The 27894-nt window shown below is 38.0% G+C and overlaps 1 protein-coding gene across 2 annotated transcripts in view; it reads left to right on the plus strand.

The window, feature by feature from the left end:
* Window positions 1-27894, plus strand: part of xpnpep2 (X-prolyl aminopeptidase (aminopeptidase P) 2, membrane-bound) — a 45897-nt gene extending 18003 nt beyond the window's left edge. Inside the window, exons 1-24 of one of the 2 annotated variants that reach the window (XM_052150034.1) lie at window positions 10784-10822; window positions 11840-11882; window positions 11985-12062; window positions 12141-12298; window positions 13483-13550; window positions 14387-14497; window positions 14584-14647; window positions 14779-14883; window positions 15399-15485; window positions 16305-16448; window positions 16703-16804; window positions 16911-16992; window positions 18138-18339; window positions 21339-21428; window positions 22763-22872; window positions 23149-23226; window positions 23527-23598; window positions 23710-23770; window positions 23882-23951; window positions 24108-24212; window positions 25133-25192; window positions 25281-25357; window positions 25612-25701; window positions 26032-27894. In XM_052150034.1, the coding sequence (XP_052005994.1) occupies window positions 14444-14497; window positions 14584-14647; window positions 14779-14883; window positions 15399-15485; window positions 16305-16448; window positions 16703-16804; window positions 16911-16992; window positions 18138-18339; window positions 21339-21428; window positions 22763-22872; window positions 23149-23226; window positions 23527-23598; window positions 23710-23770; window positions 23882-23951; window positions 24108-24212; window positions 25133-25192; window positions 25281-25357; window positions 25612-25701; window positions 26032-26232 (1854 nt within the window). In that variant the 5' untranslated portion in view covers window positions 10784-10822; window positions 11840-11882; window positions 11985-12062; ... (1 more) ...; window positions 13483-13550; window positions 14387-14443 and the 3' untranslated portion in view covers window positions 26233-27894. Of the gene's footprint in view, window positions 1-10783; window positions 10823-11839; window positions 11883-11984; window positions 12063-12140; window positions 12299-13482; window positions 13551-14386; window positions 14498-14583; window positions 14648-14778; window positions 14884-15398; window positions 15486-16304; window positions 16449-16702; window positions 16805-16910; window positions 16993-18137; window positions 18340-21338; window positions 21429-22762; window positions 22873-23148; window positions 23227-23526; window positions 23599-23709; window positions 23771-23881; window positions 23952-24107; window positions 24213-25132; window positions 25193-25280; window positions 25358-25611; window positions 25702-26031 lie in introns of those variants that run through there. The other variant, XM_052150033.1, reaches the window with a different exon arrangement.

Below are 27894 nucleotides of genomic sequence, written 5' to 3' on the forward strand. Positions count from 1 at the left end.
ATCCATCTCTTACTTTTGAAGCCCACATCAGAACCATCACTAAAACAGCTTTCTTCCATCTACTTCACATTGCAAGGCTATGCTACTTCACTCTATTATCTGTTTAATGGATGCAGAATCACAAGTTCATGCTTTCATATCATCACGTCTCGACTACAGTAACTGCCTCTTTACTGGCCTACCAGCTAAAACTATTGCTGATAAAAATACATCCAAAACTCTGCAGCTAGTGTTCTCACTAACACCAAGCATTCTGCACACATTACTCCTATCTTGTTTAGGCTTCACTGGCTGCCTGTCTCATGCCGTATTAAGTTTGAAATAACATACAAAGCTCTCAATGATCTGGAACCTCATTATATATGTGATCTTCTGCATCCATACACACCAGCAAGCACTCTTCGTTCTTCTGATTCTAAATTGCTATCTTTCCCCAGATTTCGTCAATCCAATTTTGGTGGAAGATCCCTCAGTGTAGTTTCACCTAAACTGTGGAATTCTCTACCTCAGAGCCAACATGACATCTCCTCTATTTCTATCTTTAAATCTCAGCATCTTTTCTATTTCCCCCTTTGTAATTGAGATTGTAACTTCTGTTGAAATGTATATTGATGTACTTTGTCCTGTTAAAGGTGTATGCAGTGTAAAATGTCCTTGAGCTTGTAGAAAAGCGCTAAATAAATAAAACTTATTATTATTATTATTACGATTGTTCTAAAATGTGGAATCTAATAATACAAATTAGTTGCTAGTAGTAAAACATATTTCAATACATAGTGAGCTGCCTCAACATAATTTGTGTAGGCACATATTCCAATAGATATTCCAATAATTTGTACATGATGCCTAAAAATGCTGTCTAGGTAGACATTTCATTACTTTTTGAAACGCAGCCATTCAGATGCTCATTTGTTTATTTAAAGTATTGCCATTTTGGTCTGTGGGAAAGAGAAATCAGATGAATCTCATACCAGGCGGATATATGACTGCAATAAAGAGATGAGAGTTTTTCTCATTCTTTGGTCAACCAGCTATTTCTGTTCATCAGCGTAGAGAACAGTGTCTGCTTTTTCCTCCCTTCCGCTTTCACATCACATACTGTAATGATATGATCGTCCAGCTGCTTTTGATTCTGTTGGTATATCGTGAGGACATTCTGAGGGAAAATCTGAGCTTCAGCATAACAAAGGTTTTGTGGTTCTTTGTTTTCTTCATGCTTGTTTTATTGTGCGAGGAACAGAGTGCTTGTGGCAGTCTTTCGGGTAGCCTGTAAGTTTATTCAGAGTCAGTCCGTCATTGTGCTCTCTGGCATCACCCAAAGCGACTCTTGACCCATAAATATTTAACAGAGCGGACTTTAATAGAAACTTCACTTTCACCTCTCCCTCAGCAAAAGACCCTTGACTGGACTTTGTTTTGAGCACCCCTCACCCTCGTTCTCACATAAATATTTATAAGTGAGAGAAGTTTTATTAGGGCATCTGTGATTTAATGTGATGGGCCAATCACAGTAAAATAATAAATTGCACTCCCACTTGAAAGTATATAAAAATACACATAAACCCTAAAATCACCAAAGATAGTGATCTTCATTTGTTTGAACAGAACACAAACACAATGTCCTCCTCCTTTTGTGTAGCACCAAGCGCAGCACTCTCTGTTATTCAAAACTAGAACAATTTCACATTCCTTCATTAATTCTGAGGAGTAGAGCTCTACTCAGTGGTGCACTACTCTTCCTCTGGTGCAAGCAGCATGGGGTGCGTTTGAGGATGTGTGGAGTGTGAGACTGTGTATGTGTGTTAGTACAGCTCTACTCCTGCGCCCCGGAGACCACCCGCTGATTATGTAAAACTCCTCCGCCTCTGAGTGTCTAAGCACAGCCTAAAGGGAAGTTCAGCATCCATCTCTCCTGACCCTGTCTGACCCACATAATCCCGCCATTTCTCAGGTTCTGATTACACAGATCAGGGACCAGCGTCGGCATCGAACACCAACTCCGATCATCAGTCACTCTGACTGGCATCTGACAGCTCCCATGGCCTGCTGGAACCTTCTCCATACCCACCCCACCCCCATCTCTCTCTCCCATCATGTACAATGCCAGATATCCACTTCAAATTCTCACATCTAGACACTCAGGTTATCTAATATATTTGGCCAATGGACTCCCAGGAATATCAGGTAGATTAATGGATGTATTTCATGACAGAATAAATGTAGGTTTTGCTTAACTGATTTTAATATGTGTGTAATCGTGTATATGGGTTGCATGACATGAAAATGAAATTATTCTGTTGTATGGTGTGCTCAGACATACTATTACATGTGTTGTCTTTAAGTTGCTGGCTTCTTTCAGTGCAATCTGGACTGAGTGTGTCGCAGCCCATGCATAATGGTTTAATCCCTTCCCTTTTATAGCTGTGAAAATGTTATATTGCATATTAGAATGTACATTACAAAAATATATGGAGTGAATTTCGGTCGCAGTGATGACATTTTTATTCCCCCAAAAATTTTTGCCATTGGATGTTTTCAGCTGCTGTATGCATAAAATATATGGGTAACACTTTACATTAATGATCTCTTTATTCAAGTTTCATAAAGGGGTTCGTTAATGACTATTAAGTAATTTACAAATGCATTATAAATCATTGTTACAGGGGTATAACAACATGAATAAAAAAGGTGACTTTCAAGCAATAATTGCCAAATAGTGAGCATTTTAATGTTATAAATCCTTAATAAATACACTTTTTCCAAAAACATAAAATGCCTAATTCATGATTTATGTCACGATGCAGCAAAACCGGATTGTTATAGTGAGATTAAAAGGATGGATTGTTATTTAGTTTTTTATATTAATAACCGTAAAGTCTTGGCTCACTTGCATTGTCACTTTCCATTTCATGTTGATGTCAAAAGAATGGTGCTACTCAGAGGGGTTTCCCAACTTACCAAAGTTCTCTGGAAAAAGAATTTTAAGGTATACTTGCTCATTCACGACATACATTAATAAAACCTGATGACCAGTAAAACATACAGAACTTTATATACATATGTTTCTAATGTTGGCATCTCCTTTGTAAATTCTTCATATGAGTCCACATCACATAAAGCTATATTTTCATAGGTTATTAATTTTAAATAAGTATTATAAAAGTGGCAAGTATTGTATGACAGTCATGTTTTTTATTTTTTTATTTATGTTGTTGTAGCTGCATGTCAATGATTTATAAGGCATTTGTAAATATGTCTTTAATAAACCCCTTTATAAACCCTTAACAACGGGAACATTCATGTAAAGTGTTACCAAAAAGTAAAACTAAATGTTTTTTTCTCAGGGGCAGTAAAGTGCAATCAGGGCTGAATTGCATAGTATTACCACACTCAAATATTTAAAAGATAACTTCAAACACACTCCAAACTTTACAAAAATGTCACCTGCTTTAATCTTTCACATTTAGAAAAGTTTGCTGCAATTGCCATTTAAAAAGTACATTTCTGCTTGTTGATGCCAAAAACTCAGAGTAATCGATCATATCTAAAGGGAAATTGCATTCATAGTCTGTGACTTTGGAACCTGAAAATGTTGATGTTGACAGAATGGCTTCTATATTGGAGTAGATTTTGTTTCCTCCACTCAGAGACCCTGCCGAGACTGAAGTTGAGGTATACACTGCATAACTTGACCCAGCACTCAACTTTCTGAGGTTTTATACAGAATGCACCACTCTTCAAGGATTTCCTCTCCACACTTCTCACTTTGAAATTTATTGAGGGTTCTTTCCCTCTGTCTCTCTTTTTCTTCCTTTCTCTTTCTCTCCTTTCTCCATTTGACACCATACAGCAAATTTTTCAATTGGAGTGCTGACATCTATAATTTACATACAGGACCTCCTCCAGGCATTGCCAGTATCTAATGCAGTCACATCAAAGATAATAATTGACTGAACAAGCATTATAGTAAGCAGGTCACGCAAAACAACATTAAGATCAGTCAACAAGATTCAGACGGACCTTGCAGTGAAATAGGAAACAGTTCAGACTTGTTTTTAGCTGTGTGCTTACCAATATAAAAACAAATGCCCCCAGTGACCAAAGTGGGAAGTGTTATTGGGTGTATGGCAGAGGTGGATAGTAATACACTACATTTACTTCGTTACATTTACTTGAGTAACCTTTTTGGGGAAATAATATATGAGTATATTTACTGATTTTAATTTAATAAGTGTAAATTAATGCCTAATTTATTGAGAGATTTTTGAAAGGGACTTTTAAGACAGTGGAACGTTACAGCTGCGCTCTGTCACTGGTAGGGCTGTTCGATTTCAGAAATTTGGGATCGATTCTGATTCCTGGTTTTGGAATCAATGGAATCATTCCCAAGAGTCGATTCCAGACAAATTTTTTCAATTCCAAAAATAAAAACGGGCGGTAAAGTTAAATCTCATTATAAATAGCTCACTACAAAGTGTTCTTTGCACTATATATAATAGTATGAACAAAATTTACAATGAATTGGTCCATTAAAAAATTTAATCAGAGCCTATATACACATACCAAAGCATGATGCTTCAATACCATGAGATAAATATGAAAGAAGTTTGAGTAGATGTGCCTGCATTTTGAAGAACTACCACAAATCATTTAAAAGCACCATTACATTGAAATTGTCTGTTATCAATCTTTACCAAGTTCTTGTTTAGAAAGAGGTTTAAATTATAATGTACAGTAATTGTCTACTACATTTTGTATATTTTATAACGTGTATTTAAAACTAAACTCTGTCATCTCCGTGTTGCACACTTGTGTTGTAATATCGGGGAAGTTGTTATTGTATGCCAATTTACTGTCACAAATTTGGCATGTTAATTGATTATAAGTTTACTTCGAAGTGAAATACTGGCAGACCACACTGGAAAGCAGATGTGTTGAAGCGCTTGTGTGATTGCTTCATAGAGATAAACAAACAGAGTGGATTTACAGATGCTGACGGACTACAGAAGACTCAAGATGCAGTCATTTCATTAGACTTTTGTAAATTGTATTAGTGCTGTTAGGCTTCTGAAATGTGTAGTAGTTCAGTGGTCGAGGAAATAAACAGTCCAAAAATATCAACCGGTTTCCCCGTAAGGAATCAACTCAGGCCTTGGAGTCGATTCCAATGTTCCGAGTCGATTCTCGACTCCCAACGCCTTAGAATCGAGGAGTTGATTCTTGTTGGAATTTAATCCCAGTCCTAGTTTCTGGAGTCGAGTCCACCACTGCAGCAGCAGCAAGCATGCCAAATAAACACTTTCTTCGCTCCACACCATGAAAAGGAGCAGATTTGTCATGCAGTGCTTTCGTTTTACACCAAGACAAGCAGATATTTCAAGATTAAAATTGCAGCACATTAAGATTATGATAATGTGGGCTTGGGTGATCCTGTAACTATGGGCTCTTATGACCTCAGTTTATAAGTATACATTTTTATGTCAGTGATGCAATATATCAGTTCCTAATTCTATGTAAAAATCTGCTTTAAGTGTAAATGTCTTATGCTTTGCGGATCACGTGCTTGACTTCTGGAGCACATGCTGACAGAAGCATTTCTGCGTTTGACAGATGCGGTGTGTTTTTCTCATGGACAACAAAAAAACAAGTTCTAAACTTAATCCAACACGCTTCCAGATAATGGAGGGAACGAGACGTTGTGTCGGAGAAGCGACACTAGGGGTCTCTCTTGAGCGCCGATATGTACCTCTGTTCTATGAAAAAAGGCCAATGAGAAGTTGGCAGACGGTATTTGTATATCCCGCCCCCGGACATACGGGCATTTAAGCGTGGCGAATACGGGAGTTCATTCAGGATATTTCTGAGAAGCCGGAAATGGTCCGGCCACAACAGTGGCTCGGCTCAGCCACGTGGCGGGGAAGACACAATGTCTCATTCCCTCCATCGGGGAACGGAGGTTACATACGTAACCTAGACGTTCCCCTTCTGTCGCACCCTCCACGTTGTGTCGGAGAAGCGACACTAGAGGTCCCACTTTAATCATGCCATGCGCTGAGCCGTGTACATGAACTGCTGATACAGGAGCGGGCAGGTATTCTTCCGTGCAAAGGTGACCAGCTGTATCAGGCTGCATGTACCCTTCCCCAATGCCCCATTAAAGTCATCAGAATCCTTCTGGTTACCCTAGTGAGAGGAACAAGATGATGCTTGCCAACCTGGGAACGGGCCAAGCCTGGCTGGGCCTCTTTTCTCTCTATGTTTCTTTCATAGAGCAACTACGGCCGGGGCCCTTACATGCATTAAGGGAAGGGGGTCTTACCCCGTTTCCTATTCTTTCAGGGGGAGAAGACCCTGCAGAGACCACACCTACCCTGCAGGGGAGGCAAAGAGTGGCGAATACATCACATGGCCGCTTAGGTCCTATGTGGGAAATTTGGCGCGGTGGTAGATCCAGCCTCGTGGAGGGGGGAAGCTACAGCACGGCGACTGAGGCAGCTGGAACTGCCTAAGGGAGACACGGGAGTCCGCTCGTGAGGGGACAGTACCACGGAATTACACACAGGGGGAGTCCGAACAGGAGGCCTAATGCTACGTTCACACCGGACGCGAATAGCGCGTCAAATTCGCGCCTACCGCGTCTAGTTATACGCTTGACCACTTTGAATCCATTCGCGCGTCAAGAGCGAAATTGACGCGCATAAAAAACTAAAGTTTGAAGCGAAATTTACGCGCGTGGCGCGCGTCGGAGGCGAAATCCGATGACGGCCATCTTTTTACAAGATGGCTGATGTTGATCGAGCATTCGTGGAGAGAGTCAGCGCTCTTTATTTGCTCTGGAGAGCAGAACAGCAGCGTATGGGTCGTCGTCGCCGTACTTGGGTCCACCAGCGAGGGGCACGGGACATGCTAGAGAGGAGCCACTGCCAGGTCTGGGTCGGGTTGCGGCCAACAACTCCTCCAGAGAGGCACTCCGGGTGAGGGATGTCTTCATGGCACACTTCTCGGCGGAGGGAGCAGTACCATGGCAGCCGACAGAGTAGCGTTTGAAGTCCTCCTCATGACTTCCCCACAACGGCTCTTTTAAGAGCCACCCACAAACATATAAAGAGCTAAACTATCTAAAAATAGTCCATTATTATTATATTTTGTATTTTTTTTCCCAGGTTGTCAGCCCGAGTTCCAGGATGTCAGGTCCACAACATGCACATTTATTAAGTTGAGACTTTTTTAAAATGTCAGGTTTTCCATGGTAGTATATCAGGTTAAATTATTTATTTATTTTTGTTTTGATGATAAATGGAGCCAGCCTCCAAAAGTAATTAACCTCTCCTGTGTTTTTTTCCTTATTCAACACTGTCCAGACACTAATGTTGGTTGTCTTTACATTACAATAATAATGAAAGTTTACGTCACTTTACCTCCTGAGTGACAGCAGGCAGCTAGGCTCCTGATTGGTTAACGTGGCGCGAATTGGCCAGACGCTCAATTCGCGCCATTCGCGCGAACTTGACGCGCGAATGAGGCGTATTCGCGTCTACCGCGCCGCGCTCTACGCCTCATTCGCGCCGCAGGAATTTTTTACGCGCGTAACGCGTCTTTGCATTGACTTAACATTGAAATCACTCGCGCCTGACGCGCTATTCGCGTCCGGTGTGAACGCAGCATTAAACTGTGGAGCACCTATTCCAGTACAGGGTAGATTGAGTACCCGTAGTGGCTTGGGTCGGCGAGCTCCTCCGCTGAACTGCAGACCCAAAAGGGCTAGGGAGGAATCAACCAGGGATGGAAAAAATTATACACATAAATTATGCGATCCAAAGTGCATTTGAACAGCAATGAAACACTTTCTTATAGTGTGTTACATTCATAAATAAGAGGAAGTTTAGAGTTTAGGGTTGAGGGTTTGGATTAGGGTGTAGAGTAAGTACATTTACATTTACAATATGCATTCACATTGACTGCATTACATTAAAATACAACTCGCTTTTGGTGCCACTCTGCAGATATTTCACCTGGAAACTAAGAAGTGTATAGCTGCAGGCATTGCTCAAAAAGGGGCATGAGCTTCAAATCGCCATTAAAGATATAGGGAGCCCCTAACCTTATCCTTTCCCTAGCCTTAACCTTGAGTGGAAGTGAATCCTCTTTTGGAGTTGGTGCAACCCCCTTTTGGAGTTACCCGGAAACTTTTGGAGTAACCCCACAATATTTTGGAGATTCCATACTCATTTGTAGATCTCCAGTCTGCAGCTATACATACATGTGGAAACTGGTGCTCACGTGTGCCCATATGTTCAACAAAACTTCCAGCTTTGGCCACTGGGGGCACTAATTTTGCCCAAAATTTGTTTCTAAAATTAATATGGTAGTTTTTTTTTATTATTATGAAGGGGCAATATTTGCCCCCTGGCAGTGGCATTTTTACCTTTACGGGGGCATATTTTTGTAACAATCAAAAAGCACACAGCCCATTTATTGCATATACTTACTTTTTTTATTAAATAATTTAATTGAATTATGGTCACTCTGCTAGAATACGTATTGAATGAATGGTCCTTATATTACATTATGTAAATCTACTGCCTACCCGAAATTGTAGATTTTTATGTCTGTTTCAGGTTTTGGGATTATTAGGAGTGTTTTCAGACAGATTTAACAAAAAAACACTTCATCAAGAGAGTTAATTCAGATATTTGAGCTACAAGTTGTTATGAAGTCTGCATTGGCCCTAGACCCATTACTAGATAGGCCTAGAGTTTTTTATTTTTTTTAATCACTATAGGCCAAAGTTTTCTAAAGAAAATTCAATATCTTGGGCACATTTAGTGTAATTATTGCCCTGAGCCCATGTAAATTTATTCTCCCCAATTTGGAATGCCCAATTCCCAATGTGCTCTAGGTCTTTGTGGTGGCGTAGTGAATCGCCTCAATCTGGGTGGCGGCGGACAAATCTCAGTTGCCTCCGTGTCTGAGACTGTAAATCCATGCATCTTATCACATGGCTTGTTGAGCGTGTTACCGCAGAAACGTAGTGTGTGTGGAGGCTTCACGCTATTCTCTGTGGCATCCATGCCCAACTAACCACACGCACCACCGAGAGCGTGAACCACATTATAGCGACCACGAGGATGTTAACCCAATGTGACTCTACCCACCCTAGCAACCAGGCCAATTTGTTGCTTAGGAAGCCTGACTAGAGTCACTCAGCACACCCTGGATTTGAATTTGCAACTCCAGGTTTGATAATTAGTGTCTTTACTTGCTGAGCTACCCAGGCCTCCCTGCCCATGTTAATTTCTGATTATACAATATATCCTTTATTTGTGAGGCAAGAGGACCATTTCATCTAAAACTAGCCCCACAGCCTGTTTTATACATCATATACCAGGTGTATTGCTAAACTGTATTACCTGAGTCACCTATTACTGTGCATTCAATGGAAATGCTGTGTATGACTCAGATCTAAGATCAGTGCTCCATGTATGAGAGTGAGAGTCTGTGCTGGACTCTGCTGCTCTGTGTCAGTGCAGGTATTGCTTGTGGCTCCCATTGCTGCTCCACATTACCAGGGAATGGTTGCCAGGGCTACCATTTATTAATATCTATCTATAACTTTGAGCACTGTGCTCATTTGAGCAAATAATGAAGACAGCCACTGGTTCCAGCAGAGGGTTCACTGGCAAATCTGCATACTTAATGTACATAGGACATTAATGAGTTTTTCTATGTGTCTACAATTAATAAATATGGGTACAATTGCTTTTAAAATGCACAAAGTATGTGCCATTAAATATGATTACATCCATGTACAACTTAGCAGCATTTTTAAATTGCCAACCAGGCAAATAAAACCAACAGAAAATATTTTGTAGCTGTAATGAAAGCGCTTTGTAAGTATATTTGCTTCCATTGGCCCTACATCTTTTCTATTGTACAGTTCCTCTGTTTTTTCTTAACTTTTACTGCTTGGATTAATTTTAGATTTATATTTATGCAACTTGGCGGAATCGTGGGAATTGAACCCATGACCTTGGCATTAAAGGCACCAAGCACTTTCATCTTAGCTACATTCCCAGTTGTATTGCATTCTAAAACAGGAATTATGGTTTGATATCATTTTAAATAACATTGGCAAACGATATTTGCCTCTAAATCACAATTTCAAGTTTGGGTTACCAAAACTGTGAAAAATTCATGTAACAAATCTGCCCCCTGCTGGTACATGAGTAACACGTAAGTATGTTGATTTAGCTCAATAGTGTTCAGTCTTTCATATTATGTGAATTTATTCACTCTTGGTGTTAATTTGTAACTACTTTTTTGTTTTTGGTTACAAAATGTGGAAGTGTCATTTGTTTCTATGTTGGTGTCAATCAAGCTCACTCAATCAGCTCCTGCCTCTTTGTGATTCTCTGTCTTAAAAGAATAGTTTCCCCAAAAGTGAAAAGTGTTACTGTTTAATCACCCACCTGTAATTTCAAACTAGTATGCTCTTATTTTTTCTGTGGACCAATTACTTTCTTTGTATGGAGAAAACAAAAAGCTGGAAGTACAGTGAATTGTGGTGACCAAGGGCATAGATTTGTCTTGAACATTGGTGAGGATGCAGTGTGAAGAATTTGCATGTTTCCACTGATCATTGTATAAATATTGGAGGGGGTTGTACTTGCTTGTTTTGATTATTGCGGGCGGGGGGGGGTTACCTCCACACATCCCCCCTGAATCTACGCCCCTGATGGTGACTAAGGTAAACATTCTGTTTAACATTTGATTTGTGTTTTACAGAAGAAAGAAAGTCATACAGGTTTGAAACAACATACAGGTGAGTAAATGATGAGATAAATTTATATTTGGGTTAAGAATGCCTTTATATTTCTGTCTGTTCCTCACACAAATCTATCATATTGCTTCAGATGATGTATTGACTACTTTTATGATACTTTTATAGAGTATGCTTTTTGTACTTTTTTGGAGCTTGACAGCCCCTGGACCACAAACTTTTGTTGTATGAAAAGAACTGCAAAACGAGTCTTCAAAATTATCTACTTTTGTGTTTGGACATGGTTAGTAAATAATGACCATTTTCATTTTTGATGAGCTATTCCTTTATTCATCATGTGGAGGAACATTATGTAGAAAGTAATGTACAGATTTTGGATTAGTAGTATGATACAGAATTAACTTAAGACTACTTTATCTCAGCAATGAGGCATTTCTCCTATTCTGCACATGACACTGTTGCTATGCAGTAATGAGTCTGGTGGCAGAGGAACAGCCAGGCGTGCATCTCAGCTGTTCAGTAGAAGTGGGTCTGACTGTGGCACAGTAATCATCTCTGTCTAGACATTCATTGCCTTTTGATCATCAAGTGGAATGGAGTATCATTTCATTCATCTGAGTTCTGCATATCATATTAGAGATGAAAACAAAGATATTTTCTTCACCGTTGGGTGTGTAAAATCAAAAAGGGATGACTTAGGGTCACAATGGGCCTGAGAGCACACATTAGACCTGATATTATTTACTTGTGCTCATGTCAGCGCAAAACCATATGACTTTATTTCTTCCTTGTAACACAACAGGAGATGTTAAGCAGAACGTCCACTCTGCTCTTTTATATACAATGAAAGTGAATGGTGATAGATGCTGTCAAGCTCCAAGAATGACAAATAAAGCCCTATTAAAGTATTAAAGTACCATGTGCACTATATTACAAATCTTATAAAACCATACGATAAAAATGTGAATTGACAAAAAACAAAAGAAGAAGAATGTAAAAGTTAAAGTGGAGATTCATGGTAAAAAAAAAAAAAAGACTTAATATTGATCTATTTCTCAGCCACACCTATTGCTTCTGAAGTCATGGATTTAACCTCTTGAGGGTGAGTAAATGATGAGAGAATTTTCATTTTTGGGTGAACTATCATTTTAAGGGTTCAGATGTGTCCAGCATTCTGCCTAACATCTCCTTTTGTGTTCCACAGAAGAAAGTCAAACATGTTTGAAATTACATGAGAGTGAGTAAAGGATGATATCATTTTTGGGGTGAACTTTCTCTTTAAGTGAGTACACAATAGTGTGTGGTACATGTATACAAGGGCCTTTGGATATTCTTGAAAAACTTCCTGATCTCATTGCAGAACCTAGTCCAGCATTGGAAGGTGGAGTGAGCCTCATTTTGTGAGCTCAGAATGAGTTAGCAGAAGAGGGCAGTGTTGCAGAGTTCAGTCTATATAATATTACAGGAGACGTTGGCTATAATTTACTGTGTGACCTGCAGTTGCTTTGCCATGCCTGGGTAAGTGCACTGTAAATTCAAACAAGCACATAGAAAAAGACGGGGGAGAGAGAGAGACACCATGATTTTATTGCAGGAGTAAAGATTGAAGTAAAGAGTCGCAGCTAAAGTTCCTCCCCCTCTTTTTTTGAACATGATTCTGCTCAGCACTCTTCTGAGTCAAGATAATGCATGTAATTTTAGATAGGGTATACACACCCTCATATACACACACATACAAAACAGAGACACCCGTACCCCGCTGTCACACTCAGTGTGTGGATGTGCTTGGAGCAGATGGTCTAAAATGAGCTTCTTAGGCTGGAGACTGGCTGTGTGTCTTGTGGTTCTTAGAGGTAAAACATATATATATATATATATATATATATATATATATATATATATATATATATATACATATATATGTATATATATATATATATATACTGTATATATAGGTCTTTATCTGTGTGATGGCAATGTTATCTTGATGGTGTAACTATGAAAGTGAATGAGAGTGTCATGCACTGTCTGAGGAAGGCTTTCATTAAGGCAGTTTTAATTCACCATCTGTTGTGTCATGCATGTTGGTTTATTCAAGGAAATATATTTGCATGCCATTAGCCTGAAGATGAATTCAGCAGCAAAATGTAATTTGTTTGCTGTTTTGCTATTCATTTAATATGTAATGCGAAAATAATTTTCTTAATAATTATTTTGTCTTGTTGTCCAGTACAAATACAGTCTCTAAACATCCTTAAAACAAGATAACTTTACTTGAGAAGCACAATAGCTTAAGATATTAAAACTGACATAACCTAAATTTCCTCAATTTAAACATAGTAAATGTATGCTTTTTTAAGGATGTTTATAATAAAACAACTGTGTACTGACGATTATTTAAAAGACCATGTTTAAAAATGTTCATTTATTCAGAGTATGATTATATACACTGTGTGAACTGTATTTGGCTTGTTCATGTATTTTTTTTGTATAATGTTATGCATGTTTGTTATTATGCAGCTGTTAGTGTAGTTCCACTTGGAAAGTTTCAATCCCATTGACATATGACAGCAGTCATCTTGGCTTGAGTGAGAGTATTATTTAGCCAAGAGTGTTCACATTTGATATCCAAATGTGCTGATAGTGAATGAGAACAGTTACAGTTTTGTCATTTGTGTGTTTCTTCTCACATTTCACTGCAGGCAGCAGACATGCAGTTCGGGCTGAAGAAGGGCCGGGCAGCGAGAGGAACTGTTCTGCAATTCCTCCGGTACTCTTATCCCAATGTATTCTCACTACTGTATGTTCTTTCTCTCTGTCTTTGTTTCTTGAGCCAGCGCACTGCTAGGTTCCATCTTTAGCAGTCAGGAAACAGAACACAAAGAAAATAATCAGGCCTCTTAACGAAGAGATTCTCTCCTCTGATAAGAGCACAGTTTTTAGGTCATGCATGCATACATCAAAATCTGATTCCAGTGTAGTGTGTGTTTTCCCTGTGGATATTCTTTCTTATTCTGCTGCACAGAGAACACATTTAATAATAGTTTTCCCTTGCTTGTAAATATATTTTTTATCTTGACTAATTAAATGAAGTAAACTTCAGTTTGAGTAAAATGTGTATCCTGAAGGAGTCCATAATCTCCTAGAGAATCTCTATGAACTACCAGTCAAAAGTTTGGATAAACTTCACTAAATAAGTGTTTCTCATGATCTTAAAAACATTTTAATCTAAAGGCGTATAATTCAATGTTTAAAATTAGTTTTGTTTACAAGTATACAAAGCATCTCAGGTGGCACCTCATGAAGTTGGTTAATAGAATTCATGCGGAGTGTGCAGAGCTTAAATCTAGGCAAAAAGGGCTGCTTTATAGAAGCTAAACTGAAAAATAGTTTTGAATATGTTTAACATTTTGGTCACTGCATAATTGATAATGAAAAAATTATTAAAAAAGAACGATTAGGTGTGTCCAATCTTTTGACTGATGTGAATGGGTTAAAGTATTCACTGAATATGTTGAATATAATTGAAAATTCCTTTTTACTTTTCCTATTTACATTTAGTGTTCAGTAGTGGTTAAATTAAATGGTTAATGTCTATTTTTGCAGTATCTGCCACCAACAGCTGTAAACACAACACTAAGGCTTTGTGATCTCAGGACAGCCATGAGTCTGTTGAGTATCTCTGCCTACATCATACCTGCGACAGATGCTCATCTGGTACAAAAAAAATCTCTTTTCTGTCAATCTTCTCCATCCTCAGACATTACCTTTGTCGCACTAACTCATTGTGACTTTATTGGCAGAGTGAGTATATCGCCCCTAGAGATGCGAGGTTGAGCTGGATGTCTGGTTTCACTGGCTCTGCAGGTGTGGTTCATTGCCAACTGACCATAATATAACTGTATCAGTATGCACATTATGTTTGTCACTTCTTTGGTCCTTTACAAATGAATCACTCCTGTCATCTATTGTAACTAACAATAGTCTGTCTCTTCTAGGCACAGCAGTTATTACTCAAAGCAAAGCAGTTTTGTGGACTGACAGCCGCTACTGGATTCAGGCAGAGAGACAAATGGACTGTAACTGGGAGCTAAAGCGAGATGGTGAGGAGCAAATTATGAGATCAAACAGTTATGGAGATCCAGTATATGTTGTGTTTTGGATGCTGGTATGCTGTTGTCCCATTTCTTAATAAGCTTAACCAGCAAATCTTCCTTTGTCAGCCAGCTTCTCCAAAAAAACTGTATTGGTTGGCCAGCTTCACCGTCTACAATTTGTTGGTGCACTGTCTGTCCACCAGAAAGACCAGCACTAAGCAGCATAAACCAGCCTAAATCAGCATGGGAATTTATGCAGATCTTTTCAGGATCAGTGATGATCAGTGATTTTGACAAATATGTAGTTCATATTAATCAAAATAAAGTAAAACAAGAAAGTGCAAAGATCTTGAAACATGTCTTCCAAGAATATTGAAAAAAAGTTATTCCATTGATGTAAAAAAAAAATAAAAAAAAAAATTATGATATTTTCTTCTGTTCTTTTTTTTCTAAACTGACATCCACATTAACTGTTATCAGATTCTTTAACAATTTTCTGGTCTAACTCTACTGGATCATAGTCTCAATTCACAGCATAACCAACTGGCTAATCAAAGAGATCCCTGAGGGAGATCAGGTGGGCTTCGACCCATTCCTCTTCTCTGTAGGTAAGCAAGCACCGCCAATGAAACACTATCTTTCATAAAATGTTGTAAAGGTAAAGTGTGTCATTTTTTAGATGCTGTCTTCTATCCCAGTTAACTTTGTAGACTGTACAGCGCTATGGAATACTCTATTCTGTTTGGTCATTCATAGCATTCAGTAGTCAAATGTTTTTGTATAATGACCTAAATTCAGTATGCAATATAAATTATTCAGTATAAATCAATATGCTAGTTCCATGTCTTGTTGCACTCTCTTGTCTCTTTCTTTTCACAAAATCCAATAATTTCAACTAAATTTAATATTTCATTTGCAATTATTTATTAATTTTGTAAATAGGCGTGTAATAAACAGAATAATATACAGCCAGTTGTTATCGGATATCAGCCAGATATTATCAGACACTGGACTTTACGATAATGCCCGACTGACAGTACATTAAATCTTATGTAAGCCATTCATAGGTTTATTTCCCTGAAAATGTAAACGGAGTGGCTCTGTGGCGCTATCAAAACATTGCTTTGTTTGTGTAAGCAGCCCAACCAGTTTAACATGGCATCGTTGGTTGAACTGATGGCATGGATTTAGTGTGGGTGTTTAGTGTTTGTCCAACCAATGGAAAATGGTTTAGTGTTTTTTGAAAACAGTCATTATTTTTACCATTCTTTTTTGGTGATGCTAGTGGTACAGAAATGACATGCTTCACCTTTAAGTAAGGTTTTTTATTATTATTTCTTGAAAAGCATGGCATAAGATGCAAGATCTGTGAAATAAATTGATCTAAAAGTCTCAAAGACTTAGGTCACTATTGTTTGTTGCTGCAGACACATTTGGCATCTACAACACCAACCTGGCTCCAGCGGGCCGGATCCTGAAGTCAATCCCTGATAACCTGGTTGATAAAATATGGATAGATCGACATCCTCTGCCTCCTGACAACCCCACATGCTTACCTGAGAGTATCATCGGTGTGTGCATGTCTTATCACTGTCACTTGACTGATAAGTGCAAGCAAGCAGGACAGAGTACTATAATATAATGACAGATAGAGCAATAATGCTCTTATTTAATCTTTAATGACAAGATATAACTTATATTAATGACCATGATGGCAGCAGGCAGAGGGGATATTCTAATCTGATGTAAGTTAATGGAGCCTTGCTAAGGTACTGAAGTCATGGAAGATAACTGTGTGCATGTTTGTGTTTGTTCGGCTGTTCAGAGAGGACCTGGCAGATGAAGGTTGACCAGATACGGGCCCAAATAAATGATAATCCATACAAGCCCACCGCTGTGCTGCTTTCAGCTTTGGATGAGACAGCATGTAAGCGTCCCACATTACAAAACAACGTCACCTCACGCAGGCTGTCTATCAATGTCCTGAGGAGATTCTTGGATCAAAACATTTAAACATGTGCCTCTATTTTCAGGGCTGTTTAATCTACGAGGCAACGACATCCCTTTCAATCCATTCTTCTATTCTTACACTCTGCTAACAATGGATGAAATATGGCAAGTTCACAATTTCCTCTATACTTTAGACACTTAAGGCATTAAAGCTGTATACGTGTCTCTGCATAACAAAACACCAAAATATCAAACCAAGTGGCATTTATAAAAAAAGAAAAAGATAGCAGAACATTTCTATAAAAATTGTTTAGTCTCAAATAAATCAATAGATGTATTGTTCAAAATTAAAGGGACAGTTCACCAAAAATGTCAATTCTGTTATCATTTACTCACTTTCCATCTCAGATGTGTATGACTTTCTTCTGATGAACACAAGCAAAGATTTTTAGAACAATATTTCAGCTCTGTTGGTACTTTCAATGCAAGTGAATGGTGACAAGACCTTTGAAGCTCCAAAAATCACATAAAGGCAGCATAAACTTAATCCATAGGACATTTTTTTAAATATATGTTTTCTAAAGTGATGCAATCACTTTAGGCGAGATACAGATCAATATTTCAATCCTTTTTTTTTTTTTACTATCTGTACTTTCACTTATGTAATTTATTAGAATTTATACTAAAAAATTACTTAAATATTGATCTGTTTCTCACCAACACCTATCATATCACTTCTGAAAACACGGATTTAACCACTGGAGTTGTATGGATTACATTTTTACTGCCTTCATGTGATTTTTTTTTTTTTTTAGCTTTTTTAAAGGTCTGGCCACCATTCACTTTCTTTGTATGGACCTACAGAGCTTAAATATTCTTCTAAAAATCTTTGTGTTTTGCAGAAGAAAGAAAGTCATACACACCTGGGATGGCATGAGGGTGAGAAAATGATAAAAGAATTATCATTTTTGGGTGAATTATCCCTTTAAGTATTTTGGATGTCAAAGTTAGTGGAACAGGTCCATAGTTAATGTGATAAACTACTCCTGTGGTTAAGCACCTAGGACACCCATGTGATCTTGAGGAGAACACTTTGGGACAAGCTGGTGAAACTTTTAATTGCTAAAATGGCTCAGAAGGTTAAGTGAGTTCTGGAAAAAGCTCTAGCATCATTAACTTGCAGATACCCCATGGTTTGATACTTTGTATCTAATGCAATCACATTTTTGTTTTTGTGACTTAAGAGTCCCAAAGTGCCCAAATGCTTCATTGAAGTTGGTTTAGAGTTATTAACTATTCTCCTTCCCCAGGATCTTTGTGCACACTGAGCGAATAACAGATGAGTTGAAGGAGTATCTGAATGTGTCGTGCTACCATGCCTACTGCGTGCAGCTGTTTGAGTACAGCTCTGTGCGCACATACCTGCAGACCTATCTACTTAAACCCAACGTGAGGGTGTGGGTGGGCACAGAGTACACCAACCAGGCCCTGTATGAGCTCATTACTCCTGAGGTATGACTGGAATCCAAATTATAGGGTGCTTGTACAGTGTGGGCCAAAAGTCTTAGACCACTAGTAAAAATGCTATTTTGCTTTTTTGTAATGCTATCTGATTTCTTGCCAATTATGTTATCAGCATAACAATTTAAAAAGTAAGTGAAAAGCTTACATACATTCCACAGTTTCTTAGGATCCATGTTATCCCAGCATGATTTGAGAATGTTCCAAACAGAAAGAGCATTTTGTGTGTTTTAATGGAAGCAAAGCAATCTGACCTTTCATATAAACAAGTTAAGATCAGTGTCACAAATTTGCTTATTTGATTAGTTACCTTGAAATTTTGCAAAATCATAATTTATTCTATGTTTTACATTTTTTAATAACCTATGGTTTGCTGTGTATTTCACGGTTTTAAATTAGATTTGTAAGCCTAGATTTTAAATTAGGTCTCATAGGCTACTTTTGGACCCCCAGGGTTTATCCACGTTAGCTTGGATACTCTACGGAGCCCCCGAAGTGACCTGTGCAAAAAAAAAATCTAAGAGACTTTCTCGTGCGCACGAGAAACTATCGCGTGCGCACGCGTTACAGTTTCCGGTGTGTGTATAGCTCTTTTCCGATTGCGTCATTGCCATCATTCATTTACTCAAAGATACTGAGAGCATGGATGCGCATGAATTTATAGAGATATATTTTAAACTTGGCCTTCAATACAAAGACATTACTGTCTATGACATTTGTAATACTGTCATGGCTTAGACACGCTTTGATCTTCCAAAGGACACTAATCAAGCAATAGACTTGTTTGCATTTAACACTAGAACTACCGGAAGTCTATAACTACTAGAATGGCCATAGCGGTCATTCTGACCGTTCATACTAGACTGTACCAAATGTCATGTCATATTTACATTCGAAACTTCTATTGAGGTTTTAGAATGAAGCTTCTAATGTCTGTCGTCATATTTTATGGCGTCATCACCCTAAAAATGTATTGAATAAAATAGAATAATATGGATCAAATGGAGCGCCAAGCGAACGCAGATAGACCTACATAATACGATCTTTTTTTTGTAATATGTAATAGTGCTAGACTATACAAATACATATGCCTATATATATTATATATTAGCTGCTAGACTGCCCCAGAAGGTGCGTGCCTCGCTTTGTGTCCAGCAAGTTTTTTCACTGGAATCAAAATCCACGAATAAATGAATCTGTTATATTAATAATAAACACCAGGACACGAAATTTTAATTCTAACGAATGTGAAAATGTATTAGTTCATCGACAACCACAGATCTTGCTATTGTAGCTAATTACAGATACAAATTTTATTATTTATATAAAATTATTCTCCTAAAAGGGGGCCCCTTTTTTTGTTCAAGTGAGACCCCTTTTAGGAGAATTCGTTCATAATGGTTTTACAGCATACTATTTTCATTATAGATTTACAGCATGATATTTTTGCTCACAGTAAAACAAATATTGCTTTCCAAATCAGTTTTCCCACAGTTTATCGAATTCTTTATTAACCGCTTTGGCTATTTTGGGTTAGGCCTATGTGTTTCATACATGTCTAAGGTTTTTACTATGCATTGAAATACACATTGGTGATGTTTTTATAAGCTATTGTATTGATTTGTTTTTATTTTACAAAGAGAATAATTATATAAAAAATCAAATTTGTATCTGTAATTAGCTACAATAGCAAGTTCTGTGGTTGTCGATGAACTAATACATTTTCACATTCGTTAGAATTAAAATTTTGTGTCCTGGTGTTTATTATTAATATAACAGATTCATTTATTCGTGGATTTTGATTCCAGTGGTGGCTGCATAGGATTGTTTCCAATTTCCAATAAATTCAGAGTGTTGTAAAGTCCAAAAGTCAACATGTTTTGAAAAAGGATAGATGTAGCCTAATAATTTCCAAAATTCACAACATGTTTTTATCTAATGAAATATTCCGCCTCAATCCATGTTTGTTGACGTTTAGACTTTCAAAACCATTTTCACTGGTGAAAAAACTTGCTGGACACAAAGCGAGGCACGCACCTTCCGGGGCAGTCTAGCAGCTAATATATAATATATATAGGCATATGTATTTGTATAGTCTACCACTATTATATATTACAAAAAAAAGATCGTATTATGTAGGACTATCTGCGTTCGCTTGGCGCTCCATTTGATCCATATTATTCTATTTTATTCAATACATTTTTAGGGTGATGACGCCATAAAATATGACAACAGACATTAGAAGCTTCATTCTAAAACCTCAATAGAAGTTTCGAATGTAAATATGACATGACATTTGGTACAGTCTAGAATGAACGGTCAGAATGACCGCTATGGCCATTCTAGTAGTTATAGACTTCCGGTAGTTCTAGTGTTAAATGCAAACAAGTCTATTGCTTGATTAGTGTCCTTTGGAAGATCAAAGCGTGTCTCAGCCATGACAGTATTACAAATGTCATAGACAGTAATGTCTTTGTATTGAAGGCCAAGTTTAAAATATATCTCTATAAATTCATGCGCATCCATGCTCTCAGTATCTTTGAGTAAATGAATGATGGCAATGACGCTAATCGGAAAAGAGCTATACACACACCGAAACTGTATCGCGTGCGACGCGAAAGTATCTCGTGCGCGACGCGATAGTTTCTCGTGCGCACGCGATAATATCTCGTGCGCACGCGATAGTTTCTCGTGCGCACGAGAAACAAAGTCTCTTAGATTTGTTTTTTTGCACAGGTCACTTCGGGGGCTCCGTAATACGCATACAGCATATGAACAGATATATTTGGGTAGGCTAATGACTCAGATTGTAACATAGATGTTAGTTGACATGGCTCTGCTGACCCAATGCAACTGTTCTGCATACAATTAAATCCCATTTTTTATTATTAAAGTTTTTACATCTAAACTTTGTCAGTCCACCAAACTTAGACTATGAACAGATTAATTGTGCATAATTTTGGACCATTTAACTTTTTTATCTCTTTAAGGAGAAACTACTGACTAGCACTTACTCTCCAGTGCTGACCGCAAAAGCAGTGAAAGATGCAACAGAGCAGCGTATTCTCAAAGAGGCTCATGTAAGAGGACACATACACAATAGTCTCCACAAATGACTTTTGTGAGGTGGTCATAAACCTAATGGCTTCCGATACCAATCTTTTATCATTGTAATTTCTAGATTGAATTGCACTTTAACACACCATAAATCCACACCAGACAGACTCCATTTACTGCAGCTGGATGCAGCTGAATCTTTCCTTATCACAGAACTTCCATCAAACATATTGGGATCTTTTTTTATTGACAGTGTTATGGGGATATTGCTTGTATATAGTAGCATTATATTGCTATTTTTCAGAAGGAGTTTTTTTATTTTTTCTTCATCTAAAAATCGTGCTGGGACCAGGTTTAGTAAAGGTTTTCAATTCGTCATTTCATGACGAATTTTTACTGTACGAATTTTTACTGCTCGTTTTTACTGTATGACTGATATCTTTAGTTTAGTTTCAGTTTTTCAGTATATTTAGTTTAATTTGTTGTATTTTTAGAGCTGTCAAAGTTAATGTGTTAAATTATATAATTTAAATATGTTTAATGCCTTTACATTTCTTGTAAATGTCTAGCATTATCACTATCTAGTGAAATATCTATATCTAGTTTTCATGTTTAGTGAAGGTGGGTTGTAATATTAAAAAAAATATGAATATACTATGCATCAAAAACTCAAATTAATTTGTGATTATTTTAAATTAAAGGAATATACCGGGTTCAATACAAGGTCAAAAATTATTTCGACCTGTCTCGTCCCTTTTTTCTTAAAAAAAAATAAAACAAACATAGAGGTTAAAGGGAGGCACTTACAATGGAATTGAATGGGGACAATTTTTGGAGGATTTAAAGTAATAAATGTGAAGCTTATAATTTTATAAAAGCACTTACATTAATTCTTCTGTTAAAGCTCGTGTGCTGTATTATTTGAGCTGTAAAATTGTTTAAATTGTCATTTTACAGTAATTTTAGGGTTTGTTGGCATAACATTCTTATGGCAACGAAGTTGTAAAATTGTCTATAACTTGAAAAATAAAAAGGTTAGTAAGCAATTTTATCACACTAAAATCATGTTAACGTGCATATTGTTTACATCTTGAGGCTATACATTTGAATTAGTGAGTATTTAATATTTACGGATTGGCCCCATTCACTTCCATTCTGAGTGCATCACTGTAAGCCAGATTTTTGCTTTTTTAAAGAAAAGGAGGGACAAGTCAAAATGTATTTTTGTGGCAATCAATATATGTCCACAAATGCTGTCGATTGAGCTTAACTTGTATTGAACCCAGAATTGTCCTTTAATTTAAGTTTTTGTTCCTATCAGTTGCGATGAGTGAACATCCTCTCTGGCTCTCCGCAGGTGAGGGACGCAGTCGCAGTCATGCAGCTTCTGCTGTGGCTTGAGAAGAAAGTCCCAGAGGGAAAAGAGACAGAGCTTACAGCAGCACATTTCATTGATCAGTGTCGCAGGTACAGAACAGCTGAGCTAAACTGTACATCATTGATGATACCACTCAAACAGAAAAACTTTTTGTTCTGTCAATATTAGTCGTCTTGCTAAGCTTGTGTTGCAGGCCAAACATCGTTTGCAGGAGTAGAACATGCTCCTGGAACAACAAAGGATGTTGATTCAAGAACATATTCTACTTGTGTAAATCACTTTGTGCTATATTACAGAACTTTTAGTCAGTTAAACTTTTTATCTATTTTTGACACACACACACACCCTTTACTGTGTATTGGCAGTAAGCAAAAGAACAGCAGAGGACCGAGTTTTGAGACCATTTCTGCAAGTGGACCTAATGCTGCTCTTGCCCACTATAGGTATTAAATTTTTTTTTGTCTTCTCCCATCCTCCTGATAATGTTTTACTTTGCCAATATTTCCTTGTTCATTCAAATAGTATGGGTAGGAATCAGCAGGGACCTGGTAATGTTGCACTATATAAGATATCCTACAAATAAAACAATAAAAAAAAATAAGTTTTAGACATTTAGACATAGAGTTCTCACAAAAAAAAATTTTGCAATTTTTTTTCCCCCACCTTTATTAAATTGGTCATGCTACTACATACTGTAGTCATGCATTAAGTGCTCTTTATGTCTTTTTTTTTATGTATTACAGTCCATCTAATGAAACTGCAAGAAAGCTTATGGTGGATGAGATGTATCTTGTTGACTCTGGAGGACAGTATCTGTGAGTATCGTGGTATTATTGTTTTTGTGCAAAACATGATACAGATGAATCACATGCAAGCATTCTCTCTGATCTATGTTAAATGAATAAGAAATTAATTTTGCCTTACAGGGATGGTACTACGGATATCACACGTACTGTACACTGGGGTGTACCCACTGACTTTCAAAAGGTACTGAACAGCAGGCATAAGGAGATATTGATTATGCAGAGCATATTATTAGGCTTACATTTAGAACACTATGAAGAACACTGTTTTGTTGTCCCTGTCTTACTCTTAAAGGAGGCCTACACAAGGGTGCTCATGGGAAATATTGAAATTTCAAGAACCATCTTTCCTGCTGGAACTAGAGGTAAGGATCTTATACATCTCAATCACAATCTCCATTCAGGAACACACAACCATGTTATAATTCTTCCACAAGAGGGCCCCCTATCTGCAGCAGATTTTCCACCAAAGAACCTGTGGTGTGCTGGCCACTCATTTGTGTTTTTAAACCCCATCCTAGGTGTGAATGTGGAGATGCTGGGACGAAGGGCATTGTGGGAAATCGGTTTAAATTATGGCCATGGCACAGGTCATGGTGTGGGCAACTACTTTGGAGTCCATGAATGTAAGACTGATTCTGTAACATTATCTTTTTGTCCCAGTAATATTGCTATCTTGATGGATTTGAGTTGATCTAAAAGTAAAAACAAGTAAAGTCTGGAACTATCGACTGGTCATTCTTTAATTCCGTCACTGATGCAATAGTCCCGAACTTCTACATCTAATGTGACTGCACTGAAACTAACTTCTTAAAAGTGAAGTGTCTCGTTTTTTTTGTGTCAAAATACCTTCTCATATCTCTGCTTAAATGCAGAGACAACAATATGTGAGCCATTAGTAGGTTGATTCCCCCATAAAGTGTAGAAACTGTGGCTGTGTGGCAATTTTAATACATTGCTCTGTTTGTTACACTGTCCTGACCAGTCGTGTATAGCAACATTGGCTTAACCAGTGGCATGAGTTTGGGGTGGGACCTTTTGTTTGAACAACCAATGGGAGACGGGGAAGTGTTCAAGAAACCTGTTTAAAAATAGGCTCTGAAATTGCACACTTCACCTTAAAGTCTTCAAATGACCACTATTGTTCTTTATTATTTCTCTTGATGCCAACATACCGTTATTCTACAGACATGGTTACCCCTAAACCCAGACCAAAATGATCAATTGTAACTCCACCTAGAACTTTCAAGCTACATCCTCCAAAATTAGCACAGACAAGCTCGTGTTACAATGTCTCTTCTAACTGAATCGGACTTACCGTTTTCACACAGCAGACAGATCTAAGTATATATCTGGCTGATGGTTTCTCTGACTATCTGTTTGGCTCTCTGTCTGAAGGTCTGTCTGACTATTTCTCTAGCAAACTAGCTAGCTGCTTGTCTCACTGCAATGTCTGTATAACCATCAAACTAGTTTAAACTTTCAGTTGTCAAAATTTGTCTTGACAAATTTACCTATCTAGTTTATTCGTTGTTTTCTCTCATAGGGCCTGTGGGATTTCAGTCCAATAATATTCCATTTCAAGAGGGAATGTTTACATCAATTGGTGAGGTATCATTAGGCAGCTCATTATGATTGTCTTTTTATGATAATATATCTCTTTGAAAGTCTTACACTGAAAAACTCTCCTGTAGAACCTGGTTATTACAAGGAGAATGACTTTGGTATACGGATAGAGGACATCACTGTTACTATTCCAGCTACAACAAAGGTATATCGAACTATTTAGAGTCCAACTCTGTAAATTATGATATTAAATGCAGCTAGCCAATTACAGTTCTTAATTAAATATTAAAGCGATTGTTCACCCCAAAAAAATTATTCTGGCATCATTTTGTCACTCATGTTGTTCCAAAGCTTTATGACTGTCTTTCTTCTGTGGAACACAAAAGGAGATGTTATGAAATGATGCTTAAATTCACCAGTTTCCCTGGATGTTATAAACCCTTTTTCATCTTTTTCCAGCATGGCAACAATTACTTGACTTTTGAAACAGTTTCACTGGTGCCTTATGACAGAAACCTAATAGACACATCTCTCCTTAGCCCTGAGCAGGTAATACAACTACATCATTTTCATCTCTACTGATATCTTTGTGCAAAGCATTGAATTGCATAGCAAACATATGTGCTGGTGTTGATTTCCTTTCATTTAAAAAGTCCCCACAGATACATTTCAATGGAACTACACCTTGAATTGAGTGGGGGGTTGTGGGTTAGCAAATGTCTACACATACAGCTGCTTAATTTTTTTTTTTTAATTGTCCAATACATGGCAATGATAAATATATATATATATATTAAAACAGAGGTATGAGCAAGGGATGCTGATGCTGATGCAGAACATCTCTGCAGACCATGGTTAATTTGTTGTGTTGTCTTGTAGCTCCACTGGTTGAACACATACTATGAGACCATTCGCAGTGTGGTGGGTCCCGAGCTGGAAAAGCAGGGGCTGAAGGAGGAGCATGCCTGGATGATGAAGCACACATCACCCTTCATTAGAGCTCAATCCTCAGCTGTCATATTCTCAGTTACACTTTTAGTAACAGCTCTGCCATCAGCCTTACTGTATCTTTTGCTTTAAAAGACATGAGACGGAAGAATTTAAAACACTCCACTGTGCTCAATCCTATTGCCTCTGCTGCTAATACACTCACCTAAAGGATTATTAGGAACACCTGTTCAATCTCTCATTAATGCAATTATCTAATCAACCAATCACATGGCAGTTGCTTCAATGCATTTAGGGGTGTGGTCCTGGTCAAGACAATCTCCTGAACTCCAAACTGAATGTCAGAATGGGAAAGAAAGGTGATTTAAGCAAATTTGAGCGTGGCATGGTTGTTGGTGCCAGACGGGCCGGTCTGAGTATTTCACAATCTGCTCAGTTACTGGGATTTTCATGCACAACCAATTCTAGGGTTTACAAAGAATGGTGTGAAAAGGGAAAAACATCCAGTATGCGGCAGTCCTGTGGGCGAAAATACCTTGTTGATGCTAGAGGTCAGAGGAGAATGGGCCGACTGATTCAAGCTGATAGAAGAGCAACTTTGCCTGAAATAACCACTCGTTACAACCAAGGTATGCAGCAAAGCATTTGTGAAGCCACAACACGCACAACCTTGAGGCGGATGGGCTACAACAGCAGAAGACCCCACCAGGTACCACTCATCTCCACTACAAATAGGAAAAAGAGGCTACAATTTGCAAGAGCTCACCAAAATTGGACAGTTGAAGACTGGAAAAAAGTTGCCTGGTCTGATGAGTCTCGATTTCTGTTGAGACATTCAGATGGTAGAGTCAGAATTTGACGTAAACAGAATGAGAACATGGATCCATCATGCCTTGTTACCACTGTGCAGGCTGGTGGTGGTGGTGGTGGTGTAATGGTGTGGGTGATGTTTTCTTGGCACACTTTAGGCCCCTTAGTGCCAATTGGGCATCGTTTAAATGCCACGGCCTACCTGAGCATTGTTTCTGACCATGTCCTTCACTTTATGGCCACCATGTACCCATCCTCTGATGGCTACTTCCAGCAGGATAATGCACCATGTCACAAAGCTCGAATCATTTCAAATTGGTTTCTTGAACATGACAATGAGTTCACTGTACTAAAATGGCCCCCACAGTCACCAGATCTCAACCCAATAGAGCATCTTTGGGATGTGGTGGAACGGGAGCTTCGTGCCCTGGATGTGCATCCCACAAATCTCCAACAACTGCAAGATGCAATCCTATCAATATGGGCCAACATTTCTAAAGAATGCTTTCAGCACCTTGTTGAATCAATGCCACGTAGAATTAAGGCAGTTCTGAAGGCGAAAGGGGGTCAAACACAGTATTAGTATGGTGTTCCTAATAATCCTTTAGGTGAGTGTATGTGCTGGTAGGCCAGGTATGAATAGAAAAGCTCCACTGCTGAATACACGGCCTATCCTATACTGTATACTCTATCTCTCTCTCTGTCTTTCTCTCTCTCTACACCATTACTTTTCTTTGACTGGTTTTCTAGACCATTTTAACTTACAGATTGACCAGCCCAGATTGGATTTTTTAATTATGCAAATGACTAGAAAAGTTGACATATCACAATCACAGCTTTTTGTGACCTAAGTTTGAATTTTTGTTAAGATTGTATAGTATGTTTATAGCATAGAATTGTTGCTCATATCAAATTAACAAAGATAATATTAAGAAATTAATAAATTGCATGTGTTTGTATGCTGTAAATACAGTACGATCAATT

Source organism: Xyrauchen texanus, chromosome 19, assembly GCF_025860055.1.
Source record: "Xyrauchen texanus isolate HMW12.3.18 chromosome 19, RBS_HiC_50CHRs, whole genome shotgun sequence".
Classification (NCBI taxonomy): domain Eukaryota; kingdom Metazoa; phylum Chordata; class Actinopteri; order Cypriniformes; family Catostomidae; genus Xyrauchen; species Xyrauchen texanus.